Source organism: Lampetra planeri, chromosome 40 (genome assembly GCF_965212315.1).
Source record: "Lampetra planeri chromosome 40, kcLamPlan1.2.h2, whole genome shotgun sequence".
NCBI classification, from domain to species: domain Eukaryota; kingdom Metazoa; phylum Chordata; class Hyperoartia; order Petromyzontiformes; family Petromyzontidae; genus Lampetra; species Lampetra planeri.
Genome location: NC_136146.1, coordinates 7709068 through 7721320, shown reverse-complemented (window position 1 = coordinate 7721320; position 12253 = coordinate 7709068). Strand labels below are relative to the sequence as shown.

The window sequence follows — 12253 nt, the reverse complement described above, 5'->3', positions numbered from 1 at the left end:
GGCGGTGGGAAATCCCCCCACGGCGTGAGCTGCCGAGAAACTGAACTCCCGCTTGTCAAACAGAATTCCTCGTTACTGTGTGACACCGCTTGTCCAGGCACGTACGTACGTACACCTCGTTTCGCGATCCACTGCTCGATGGAGTTGCCACCCCTCCCCCTCCCGCCGTAAGCATGCCAACGTTTGGGTTGTAAGGGTGGCATGCGATTGACCCCGTTGCATCAACGCCGGCCCCGACGTTCCATGTTTACTGGGGTGGCAGTGCTGGATGAAGCGAGTGCGGGGCTTGTAGCATGATGTTATCAAGGGGCCCTACATTTTTATTTTAACTTTAATATTAAAACACACATTTTTAACTTGCACTGTGCAATAATTGTATTTTTGCATTTGCTATACAGCCAGGTAATACGACAAATCGCTAACCTTAAACACCCTGTCGTTCATAAAAGTCGAAGGCGGTATAGTACTATAGTAATAGAGCAAGTGCAGAATCGCTGAACCGGAATCGATAGCTTGAAGGCATTTAGCGCGGGGCGCCGTAGCATTTGCTACTTTTGCCACTCGGATAATCCGGCGCTGTGTGCATGGATGTTTAACTTCTTCAAGTGCGATGATCCAGCAGTGGTGGGGGGTTTTGATTTTCGGCACTGCGCTCAGCTGGCCGCGACGCAACAGCGGCAGGAGGCGTGGGCAGTGCGTGGTTTATAGGGTTGCAGACCGTATCGCCAACCCCCTTTAAAGTTTAATAAAACATCAGCGGTGTAACTGGTCTCAGCGTCACTGGACTTCTGAACTAGTCGGTTCGATTCGCTTCGATCTCCGGGCGCGGCAGCACGAATGGGTTCGCCTGGGTTGAAGAGTCGGCCGATGTGGTGGGGTAGCATGTGGTGGGGTAAAATGTGGGTATGCTCCCATAGCCATCCTGCTTCAGACGTCTGGGCCAGGGTTGAAAAGTAGGTCAAAAATGACCACTTAAGATGTGGGGTGAGGGGGCCTCTATCGGACGCTTCCTTGAGTGGCAGCATCTTCCGCGAGCAGTGGCGTGAGCCCAGCAATTGCAGGGCTGAACCTTTATTTTTTTTATTTTTACCCAAACAACCACCACCAACAACAACAACAAGAAGCGTTGATGGCCAAAGATAGAGATATCTAGCGAACAGTGTAAGTTGGTGGCTTTCTTTGTTGAATTGCGACACGGGCTGTGGTACAAACAAACAAGGAAAAACCCAACAGATGAACAGGAAACAGACGTGTGTGTGTGTGGCCGGGTAAGTCGCCCTCTAAACCGGTTGGTGGAGTTTGTGGCTCGGAGCCGAAGCGATCAATCCAAAACCTCCCTCGGATGAGGAAGTTCCATCGTCGGTGACGCTTTCGGTTTGGAAGGCGAAGTGTCGCCAAAGTCCATCTGAGCGGGTCCTTGACAGTGTCACAAAGTCCATGATTGCGGCACTAATTAACTCAACCAGCAGTGTTCACGCACGCAACTGTGATCTCCCCCCCAAGGGTCCTAGAGTCGAACCTATGCCGACAGAGAGTGTCTCTTCTCTCCCTTCAACTCGCAGACGTCGTCGCCTGCGTCGTGTGTAGAGAAGAAAAAGAAGAACTGCCGGTGATCGGTGAGTAAAGCGCAGAGGATGGATGGGAAGGAGACCCGCCGCGTGTGATGAAGGTCTCTTCGAGATCAGAGTTGGCCGGGCACGGGGCTTCTTCGTACGAGTAGATAACGCGGCGAGGTGCGTGTACCGTAAGCCGCAATAGATTGGAATTCACCGCATGTCATTAATATGGGCCGTTGCGCGAAACGTCGCCTGTAATGTGGTTGTACGTATGTACGCGTGCGAACAGTGTTAATCGCAGGTGTCCTGAAGGTTCATACCACGTTTAGGGCAGTTTGTTAATGGACGTAGTGTTAAGTTGTTGTTTGTTAGCAAGGCAGTATCACGCGCAACGAATGTTGTCACCAGTCGTGCGTGGAGCGGTGGCGCAGCGGTTAGCGCACTGCGCTACGTTGGATTCAGCCCGGCTTATTCGTGATTCCATTGCCGGGCACGGCACGCATCTGAACCGCTCCTGGACGTTAGCCCCGATGGCAGGGGTGGAGAATCTTTTTTTATAACATCATTCGCGGGCCATACAAAATTATCAACTTAAAAATTAGCCTGCTATATTTGGTCAAACATTTACGGTAATTAACTCACCCCTAATGCGATGGGCTGGAACTGCTTCTCTTTGGTGAGGCGTGTGATGTTAGCTGGTGTTGATTATGTTGCTACTCGCAACCGCTTTTCCAAGTTTGCTCCGAGATGTATTGAATTTCGAGTCCCGCCTGCGGTTACCTTGGCAGGGCCACACCAAATGATTTCGTGGGCCTCATACGGAGGATACGTGATTTGCGTGCAGTACACAAATACTCCGTGTGCAGTACACAAATACTCTGGTAACCGGCAGCGGGAATTGACACGATATTTTTGGCTCGGCTTTGTTGTTGAACCAAGGCCGTAGCCATGAAGTCAACATTGGGGAGGACCAAATCTTCCAGGGAGTCTGGGGGTCTCCCCCCCCCCCCAGAAAATAAAATAAATAAATTTGAAAACTCATTTACTGCCTAAAATATAAAAAAAATCACTAACACATGGGATGGATTTTTTTTTACAATAATGTCTAATAGTGTATTGTATTACATCGCTCTGTCTTTACCTTTTCTTGTTTCATTGTATGTAATGGCAGAGATTAGGGATTAATAAAGTACAATCAGAACCACAATCATATGAACATACATCTACGCATTGATTTATATGAAGACAAGTCCAGATATTGTGGCCAAGGTTTAGCAAATTGTTATATTTATTTACATAGCATAGCAAAACATTTTTAATAGCAATATATTGGGGGGGGGGCATTGTGAGCGTATTTGAATATTGGGGGGGGATGTGTGTCCCCTAATATATATTGTTATTACGGCCTTCTTCTGAACATCTTTCGCACCCTGTACGTAGCCAACCGTGCTAATCGAAGGCTTTGGCGTCACACTCACTCCACGGGAGGCGAATTACTGGGTCCACCGTTGAAACGTGGCTCGCGTGATTATCATCAGTTGTTGGCGCGAGACTTGTAGCAATGTGGACCTTCAGGCAAAGCCAGGGGTCCAAGTTTTATGATGTTTCTCCCGCCCGATGTGTCTGTATTACCATGATGTTGGCTTTGATGACGCTGATCGTGGTGTTGACATTGATGACGCTGATCGTGGTGTTGACATTGATGACGCTGATTGTGATGTTGACATTGATGACGCTGATCGTGGTGTTCACATTGAGGACGCTGATTGTGGTGTTGACATTGATGACGCTGATCGTGGTGTTGACATTGATGACACTGATCGTGGTGTTGACAATGTTGACGCTGATCGTGGTGTTGACATTGATGACGCTGATCGTTATGTTGACATTGATGACACTGATCGTGATGTTGACATTGATGACGCTGATCGTGATGTTGACATTGATGACACTGATTATGATGTTGACATTGATGATGCTGATTGTGGTGTTGATATTGATGACACTGATCGTGATGTTAACATTGATGACACTGATCGTGATATTGACATTGATGACGCTGATCGTGATGTTGATATTGATGACACTGATTGTGATGTTGACATTGATGACACTGATCGTGATATTGACATTGATGACACTGATCGTGATGTTGACATTGATGACGCTGATTCTGATGTTGACATTGATGACACTGATCGTGATATTGACATTGATGACACTGATTGTGATGTTGACATTGATGACGCTGATTGTGATGTTGACATTGACGCTGATTGTGATGTTGACATTAATGACGCTGATTGTGGTGTTGACATTGATGACACTGATCGTGGTGTTGACATTGATAACACTGATTGTGGTATTGACATTGATGACACTGATCGTGGTGTTGACATTGATGACACTGATTGTGATGTTGACATTGATTACGCTGATTGTGGTATTGACATTGATGACACTGATCGTGGTGTTGACATTGATGACGCTGATCGTGGTGTTGACATTGATGACGCTGATCGTTGTGTTGACATTGATGACGCTGATTGTGGTGTTGCCATTGATGACGCTGATTGTGATGTTGACATTGATGACACTGATTGTGATGTTGACATTGATGACGCTGATCATGGTGTTGACATTGATGACACTGATCGTGGTGTTGGCGTTGATGACGCTGATTGTGATGTTGACATTGATGACACTGATTGTGGTGTTGACATTGATGACACTGATCGTGGTGTTGGCGTTGATGACGCTGATTGTGATGTTGACATTGATGACACTGATTGTGGTGTTGACATTGATGACGCTGATCGTGATGTTGACATTGATGACACTGATGGTGATGTTGACATTGATGACACTGATTGTGATGTTGACATTGATGACGCTGATCGTGATGTTGACATTGATGACACTGATCGTGATGTTGACATTGATGACACTGATTGTGGTGTTGACATTGATGACGCTGATTGTGATGTTGACATTGATGACGCTGATCGTGATGTTGACATTGATGACGCTGATTGTGATGTTGACATTGATGACGCTGATTGTGATGTTGACATTGATGACACTAATCGTGGTGTTGGCGTTGATGACGCTGATTGTGATGTTGACATTGATGACACTGATTGTGGTGTTGACATTGATGACACTGATCGTGGTGTTGGCGTTGATGACGCTGATTGTAATGTTGACATTGATGACACTGATTGTGGTGTTGACATTGATGACGCTGATCGTGATGTTGACATTGATGACACTGATGGTGATGTTGACATTGATGACACTGATTGTGATGTTGACATTGATGACGCTGATCGTGATGTTGACATTGATGACACTGATCGTGATGTTGACATTGATGACACTGATTGTGGTGTTGACATTGATGACGCTGATTGTGATGTTGACATTGATGACGCTGATCGTGATGTTGACATTGATGACGCTGATTGTGATGTTGACATTGATGACGCTGATTGTGATGTTGACATTGATGACACTAATCGTGGTGTTGACATTGATGACGCTGATCGTGGTGTTGACATTGATGACGCTGATTGTGATGTTGACATTGATGACACTGATCGTGGTGTTGACATTGATGACGCTGATCGTGGTGTTGACATTGATGACGCTGATTGTGATGTTGACATTGATGACACTGATCGTGGTGTTGACATTGATGGCGCTGATCATGGACGGGGGCGATATTTACCAGATAAAATACATAAATATGTTTATTTCTGTTCATGTAACACCTATTTCTGTCATTTAGTGTTCTCATTTATTCTGTAATCTTATGATTATTTACTGTCTCATCTTCTTGCATCCTTTTCTTTATGTATTTGTATTACTTAACGAGTGTTTTTACAAGATTTGTCTGTGTTAATGTTTTGCTTTATCTCAACTTTGTGTGATGTGTCCTTGAACCTTGTGGTAGGAAAGGCACTCTATGAATACATCTTATCTATTCTGATGATCATTTTTTCAAAGCTTTAAATTTCTGGATCACCTCCCCATGGACAGTTTCTCGAGCCACTCCTGGGGAGATCGAGATGTTAACAATAATTGTGACCATGATGGTGCTCATGAAAGAACATAATTACAGTGATCTTAAAGATAGCGGCCCTTGTCTATAACCACCTAACATATCACCAGCATCGATTGAAGCAAAGCTTGACTCTGCTGATGAGACCGTGTGTGTCAATAACTTGGTCCAGAGCTTTGCTCGTCTTGAATCAATACTGTACTGCTGAAATTACATCAGTCTCAGAAGACATTGCAGCCGATGGGTTACACAAACAATAATAATAATAATGATGCCAACTTGGGACTTTGTCTGCTTATAAGCCAACAAAAAAGAAAAAAAAATTCTGGCCTGGACTTTTGCAGATTTGTTCTATCACATCTCATTTTTATGCTATCGGCATACCCCATTTTCATTGATTTTACCCGAAATTAACTCTGTCACTTATGATTGCAAGTTGTTGCGAGTCAGTGACTGCTTTAGTGTTAAAATATGGTGCTGTATTTTTAGGATAGTGTGTTTATAATATAATTTTATGTAGATATCCACATTTATTTAATATTTTTCTTGTGCAGTTTTTATTGAAAATGCAATATTTGATATCTCAAAAACCTGATCTGATAGACAAAAACTGATGCTACATTTGGAATCAGCACCCCAAAATTACCTTAAACCCGTTGGAATACCTTATGCCAGAAAAAGTGTGTTAACCAGTGTTATCCTTGGTATTTACTTTCTCCGCAATGATGCTAACGTATAATTTCGAGTTTGCGATAACATCGACGGCGATCGTCCACATCTCCCCAGCGGTGTGCTTGAGAGGCGCGCGGAGCTCCGGCGAGAATGCAGCTCTCCCAGAACTACACGTGGTTGCTGACGGACGTCCTGGGACGAGGCTCCACGGGATGCGTTTACCATGGGCGCCATCGCGTACGCACGCCCCCACCAACGCGCCCCCACTAACTAGAAACTTACAAACTAGTAAACTACTTTTTATTTCACCATTGGAACCTCATTTGCCAGTAAAAAATATGATAATTGGTTTTTTACCCTTCTATCTGGCAACAAAACTGACACCTTTTTTACGAGGAGTCATGTTTGCATAGACCACAATACCTGCAGTCATAATGCAAACAAAAAACATAACTCTGATAATATATGCACTGTCCTTGAAGTTGATTGGTCCACACCCGAGACAGCTTTCCTTAGAGCCTAGTCTCACATGGGTTGGACCAGATGACTCCAGGTACTCAGGCCCACTGAGCTATGAGCTTCTTTTTCAGAAACGAACTGGCCACAAGTGATAGCTCAACGAAGTGGCTTATCTATGTATGTTGAACTTCTTTCGCACCGTACGTAGCCAAACGTGCTAATCTAAGGTGCTAATTAACATTTTGAAATGTATAGCAGCCAAATACTGTAAACGTGTGATGTTGATTCTAAATGTGGAGGGGAAAACCAGAGGACCCAGAGAAAAATACACACGAGCACGAGGCAAGAGACATACAAACTCCAAATATACAGCAGCAGGCGTCAGGGTCAGGATCGAACCCACGACCTCCTGTATAGCAGGCGAGGTAGTTAACATACCGCCACTGTGGCGCCCCAAAAAATAAAAACGCCGAACGAATGTCTGCCCCTTATCACCGTGCGTGACTGTGCGATCGACATATTAACACCGCGCAGTGACAGTCTTCAGTTGGAACAGCCCTAAAAGCTGCTCTGGAAATGTATTTAGGCCACGTCGCATCCATTATACCAAACTTTGTCTTCAGTCTGTTTCAAAGGATCATAAGAATATAGGCAGGTACAAATGTATACGATGATTATTGTGAATAGGCTTATTTAGTGGAAGTGCTTTACACCGACGACAATCCCTACTCTCAAGCCGGCGTGGCGGCATTACCGAGTGGGAAATTTGGCCCCGAGCTCAGGGCGCTGTGTTGGCTTGCGTCTGACAAGGACGCTCGTCAGAGGCGCGGTTGCGGCGGTGGAAACCTTTTGCCTTTTCGCTGCAGACGACGGGAGCGCCCTCGGCCATCAAGGTGCTGAGCGTGGACGGGATGCGTCGCCCCCCGGAGCTGCAGGAGCGGGAGAGCCGGGTCCTGGCCGAGCTGGACCACCCCAACATCGTTCGTCTCCTCGCCGTCGAAGAGGAGGTGGGTGGCGGTGAAGCTCCGAGTGTTCGGGCTGCTGCTGTACATTTCCACGTGGTGGTGATGATGATGATGGTGATATCGGCCAAGTCGTTGGGATATCATTTGCGATGGCCGGGTCACTTCTGAAAAGAGCTGTATAGCTCAGTGGGGCGTTGACCTGGTACCAGCAGTGGAGCTCGGGGGAGGCCTTCGTCATCCAGCAGTGAATCGATCATGGCTGATGGTCAGGCGCAGTGGTGGTGTTGGCCCGCTATGGGGGCGAGATGTTAACTACCTCGCCTGGATTGCAGAAGGTCGTGCGTTCGATCCAGACCCTGACACCTGTATATTTGGAGTTTGCATGTTCTCCCCGTGGTCGCGTGTATTTTTCTCCGGGTCCTCTTGTTTTTCCCTCCGCATTTAGAATCAACATCGTGCGTTTAGAGTATTTGGCTGCTATTAATTTCCACATGATGATAAGCCACTTCGTTGAGCTATCATTTGTGGCCAGGTTGCTTTTGAAAAATATCTCTATAGCTCAGTGAGGCCTTACCCGGTAAAATAAAAATAGTGGAGTAATAGTTTATATACTCTTTGGTTCTTTCGGTAAAGTCACGGAGGTAGAAATAAAATAAATTAAATCACGACGTTTCGGGCGCAACACAAGCGTCCGTCATCAGGTGGGACAACCACAGCAAGAAACAATTTTGCTGAAGTGGGCAAAAGGGGTTGCTGTAACAAGAGGATATATAGGTAAGAGAGGGGGAGAGGGGGAGCGGCAAGGGGGGAGAGATAGAGAGGGGGGGGGGCACCTGATGAGGGACGCTTGTGTTGTGCCCGAAACGTCGTGATTTATTTTTTTTACCTACGCGGCTTTACCAAAAGAACCAAAGAGTATGGATTCCTGCAGTCACGAAAGCTTCAAATGAAAAAGAGTTTATAGTGTTTTCTTATTCGCTTACGCCTTGCGCCGCGGTGGTGAACAACGCCGACTGGCGATGTCTCCTCAGAGCGTGACGCGGCACCGTGTGGTCGTGATGGAGGTGTGCTCCGGCGGGAGCCTCCACTCCATCCTCAACGAGCCCGAGAATGCCTACGGGCTGTCCGAGGACGACTTCCTGCAGGTGCTCAGTGACGTCGGTGAGTTGCTGCCCACTCGCTTTCCATCTACGGGGCAAGGAATTTCACTGAGCGCTCAAATTCCCCGATACAAGACTAAGATCCCCCGTGTAGCCTTAACAGACTGTTGGGGTAAGTGCTCTTAGCGAGCGGGGCCTATGAAGGGCGGCACGGCACGGCAGACAAGGGAGTGGGTGGCCAGCACCACGCCCTGCCACCTTTGTATCCCCCAGCGGCGATGTTATACACACCGCACCAGGTACTCACACATGCGCACGGACAAGCACGTTCTCCCTCCCGTGTTATTACGAGGTCAGCCGTGCGGCAGTCGGCGGGGCTGTTGATAGGAACACGTTACTGGGGGAGAACCTATCGATGCCTCATCCCCACCACGCAAGACGTGAACCCTACCCACTCAGAGCCCCCGACTGAGACTCGGCGAGTCCCGATAGTCGACCTGTTCCGTCGATTATCTCCGCTGACGCCGGTGCTGCCGCCGGTGCCGCCGCAGTGGCGGGGATGAACCACCTCCGCGAGAAGGGCATCGTCCACCGAGACCTGAAGCCCGGCAACATCATGCGAGCGTTCCGCGCCGACGGCAAGGCCACCTACAAGCTCACCGACTTCGACACGGCGCGCTGGCTGGAGGACGGCGAGCAGTTCGTGTCGCTGTGCGGCACGGAGGAGTATCTGGTGAGCGGCGTCACATGCAGCGCGGGGGGAGGGGCGATCCGCTGTCCCACCCCAGCAGAGATCGGAGCCTCGATGCTCATTCAAGTAGCCATTTGTTTTTTTTTTGTCATATATCTGCTTGGTCTATCTGCCTTTATCATTATGTCTTCATCAGACCTCCCGTGTAGCCTGCCAGTCTTCTGTCTGTCTAAAAACCTAGCAAGTTGGCACAGTGTGGAGCGCAGTTGGGGCATCTGCCGGTCGTCTCAGTCGGCCAACCCACGGCACCTGGGTCTGTTCCATGACCTCCTGCCACTTCACGTGGCTTCAAAGTGCATCTGCCCTGGCCTGGGTGACGCCACCGCCACTTAATGGCAAACGGCGGTTGTAGTTGTTGATGTTGCTCACCCGAGCAAACCGCTAGGGTGAGCAACGGTGGGTATAAGTGTAAACTCGACACCGACATCCTTCCTTCGCGCTCGTTCTATCAGTACGACCTGGACTCCAGGAATCGACGGTGATCAGTCGCTGATGTCGACCCGACGCTATGGCTCTGACATCACCTGCTAATGATGATGATTTTTCGATTTAAAGCTTTCGTGACTGCAGGGATTCATCTTCTTGGTTCTTTCGGTAAAGTCACGTAGAAGGGAAGTAATAAAATAATAAAAATAAAACATAGTGTAATATTACAATGTATAAGGTGGTTTATAGCAATACAGTATATAATTTAATGTTGGGTTTGTCTATGGCAGTATATAGTACGGTGTAGACTCGTGTGATGTAAGAGAATAAAGTTTAGATGGAAGCATATTATATATTTTTTATGACGTAGAATTGTAATGTATTACTTACTGTTAGTAACTCAGATTATTGTAGAGTATATTTAGTATACTGATGATACTATGTAGTTTATACTTTAGTTGTTTACGTGGTGGTTTTAGTTACTGCAGCTACATACTATTAACACTCCTTCCCTTTATTAATGCTACCCCTATCCCCTCCCTTTGATGCTGCTAATCCTGCATAATGCACGGGCATAAGTAGTACTATTCACATACCTGCATTTCCCATATCCCCTCCCTTTGATGCTGCTAATCCTGCATAATGCACGGGCATAAGTAGTACTAAACACATACCTGCATTTCCCATATCCCTTCCCTTTGATGCTGCTAATCCTGCATAATGCACGGGCATAAGTAGTACTAATCACATACCTGCATTTCCCATAAATATGCTAAATTCCTATTGATATGCATATTCTTTTGTCAAGGCGCCCTTTTCCCCCCTTCCAACCCAGCTTATATATATGCTCCAAGCTCGTGTGCTGTTTCATTCAGACGCTGTCGCCTCGACAGACCTGGTTTTCACCTGAGGACGGCTGCTTGCGTTGTGGCCGTAACGTCGTGAGAATTGTTTTATTATGTTTTATTTTTATTATTTTATTACTTCCCTTCTACGTGACTTTACCGAAAGAACCAAGAAAATGATGATGATCGTGATGGTGATGTGGACGATCCTCGCTCCCCCCCCCCCCCCCGCAGCACCCGGACATGTACGCACGCGCCGTGCTGCGGACGTCACAGCCGCGCGCATACCACGCCACCGTGGACCTGTGGAGCATCGGCGTGACGATCTACCACGTGGCCACGGGCTGCCTGCCGTTCCGCCCGCACGCCGGCCCGCGGCGCGACCAGAAGCTCATGTAGGTGGCGAGCGCGCGGGGGGGGGGACGTAGCGCGTGCGCGCGTGCGTGTGTACGTGTGTGTTCGTGTGTTTACGTGTACACTAGGGAGACAAAGGCGGCCGGGCGTGGTATTGGCGACCCACCCCCTCGTGTACAGTGCCGGCCTTCATAGGTGATTGCTAACAGCACTTGCCCCAACATTTTGTTAAGGCTATACGGGGGATCTTTGTCTTTTGTGTGTATGCATCTGTGTGGGGAGCGGTAGTGTAGCGGTTAGCTCTGCACTACGTGCCCGGCGACCCGAGTTCGATTCCCACTCGTGGACAAAACCAGTGACGATTATCTGAACTGGTCCTGGGCCTCTCCTAGGTTGACTCAACCTCAAATGAGTACTCGGTGCAGTGTGTAAAACATCAGCACGAAGGAGACGAAGGCGGCCGGGCGTGGTGCTGGCCACCCACCCCCTCGTGTGCCGTGCCGGCCTCCATAGGTGTTCGCTAACAGCACTTGCCCAAACAGTCTGTTAAAGATTATGCGAGGGGCCTTTTTCATTTGCGTGTGTGTATGTCTGAACGTGTCTGTGTGTTCAGGCATCAGATCACGACAAGGAAGCCGAAGGGCGCCATCTCGGGCGTGCAGGAGCAAGCGAACGAGAAGATCACGTGGAGCGACACGCTGCCCTCCTCCTGCCTGCTCTCCGAGTGAGCGGCATCATCATCATGATCATTGTCATCGTCGTCATCGTTGTCATTGTCGTCATCGTTGTCATCATTCTCATCGTCATCGGCTGCAGCATCATTGGCATCATCATGGCCGTTGTCATCACCGCTACCATCATCATTATCATCCTCATTATCATCCTCATTTGCTTCATCCAATGTAATCATCATTATTATGGTATCCATCTGCTGCTGGATCAACACTTTTTACATGCCCTGGAAATAACGTTCACCACACATTCACGACAGGGGGAATTAAGTCAGATTTAGTATTTTTTTCATTAGCAGTCATTGTTTTAGCACCAGGCTGAGAACTTCAC

The 12253-nt window shown here is 47.7% G+C and overlaps 1 protein-coding gene across 2 annotated transcripts in view; it reads left to right on the top strand.

The window, feature by feature from the left end:
* Positions 1-805: 805 nt before the first annotated feature.
* Positions 806-12253, top strand: part of LOC144731834 (serine/threonine-protein kinase TBK1-like) — a 31914-nt gene continuing 20466 nt past the window's right edge. The window contains exons 1-7 of one of the 2 annotated variants that reach the window (XR_013588013.1): positions 806-1616; positions 6406-6528; positions 7617-7757; positions 8747-8876; positions 9367-9548; positions 11072-11232; positions 11805-11915. Coding sequence is in view for 1 of the 2 variants with exons in the window: in XM_078613109.1 (XP_078469235.1) it covers positions 6442-6528; positions 7617-7757; positions 8747-8876; positions 9367-9548; positions 11072-11232; positions 11805-11915 (812 nt within the window). In the remaining variant the exon portion in view is untranslated. The remainder of the gene's footprint in view (positions 1617-6405; positions 6529-7616; positions 7758-8746; positions 8877-9366; positions 9549-11071; positions 11233-11804; positions 11916-12253) is intronic. The other variant, XM_078613109.1, reaches the window with a different exon arrangement.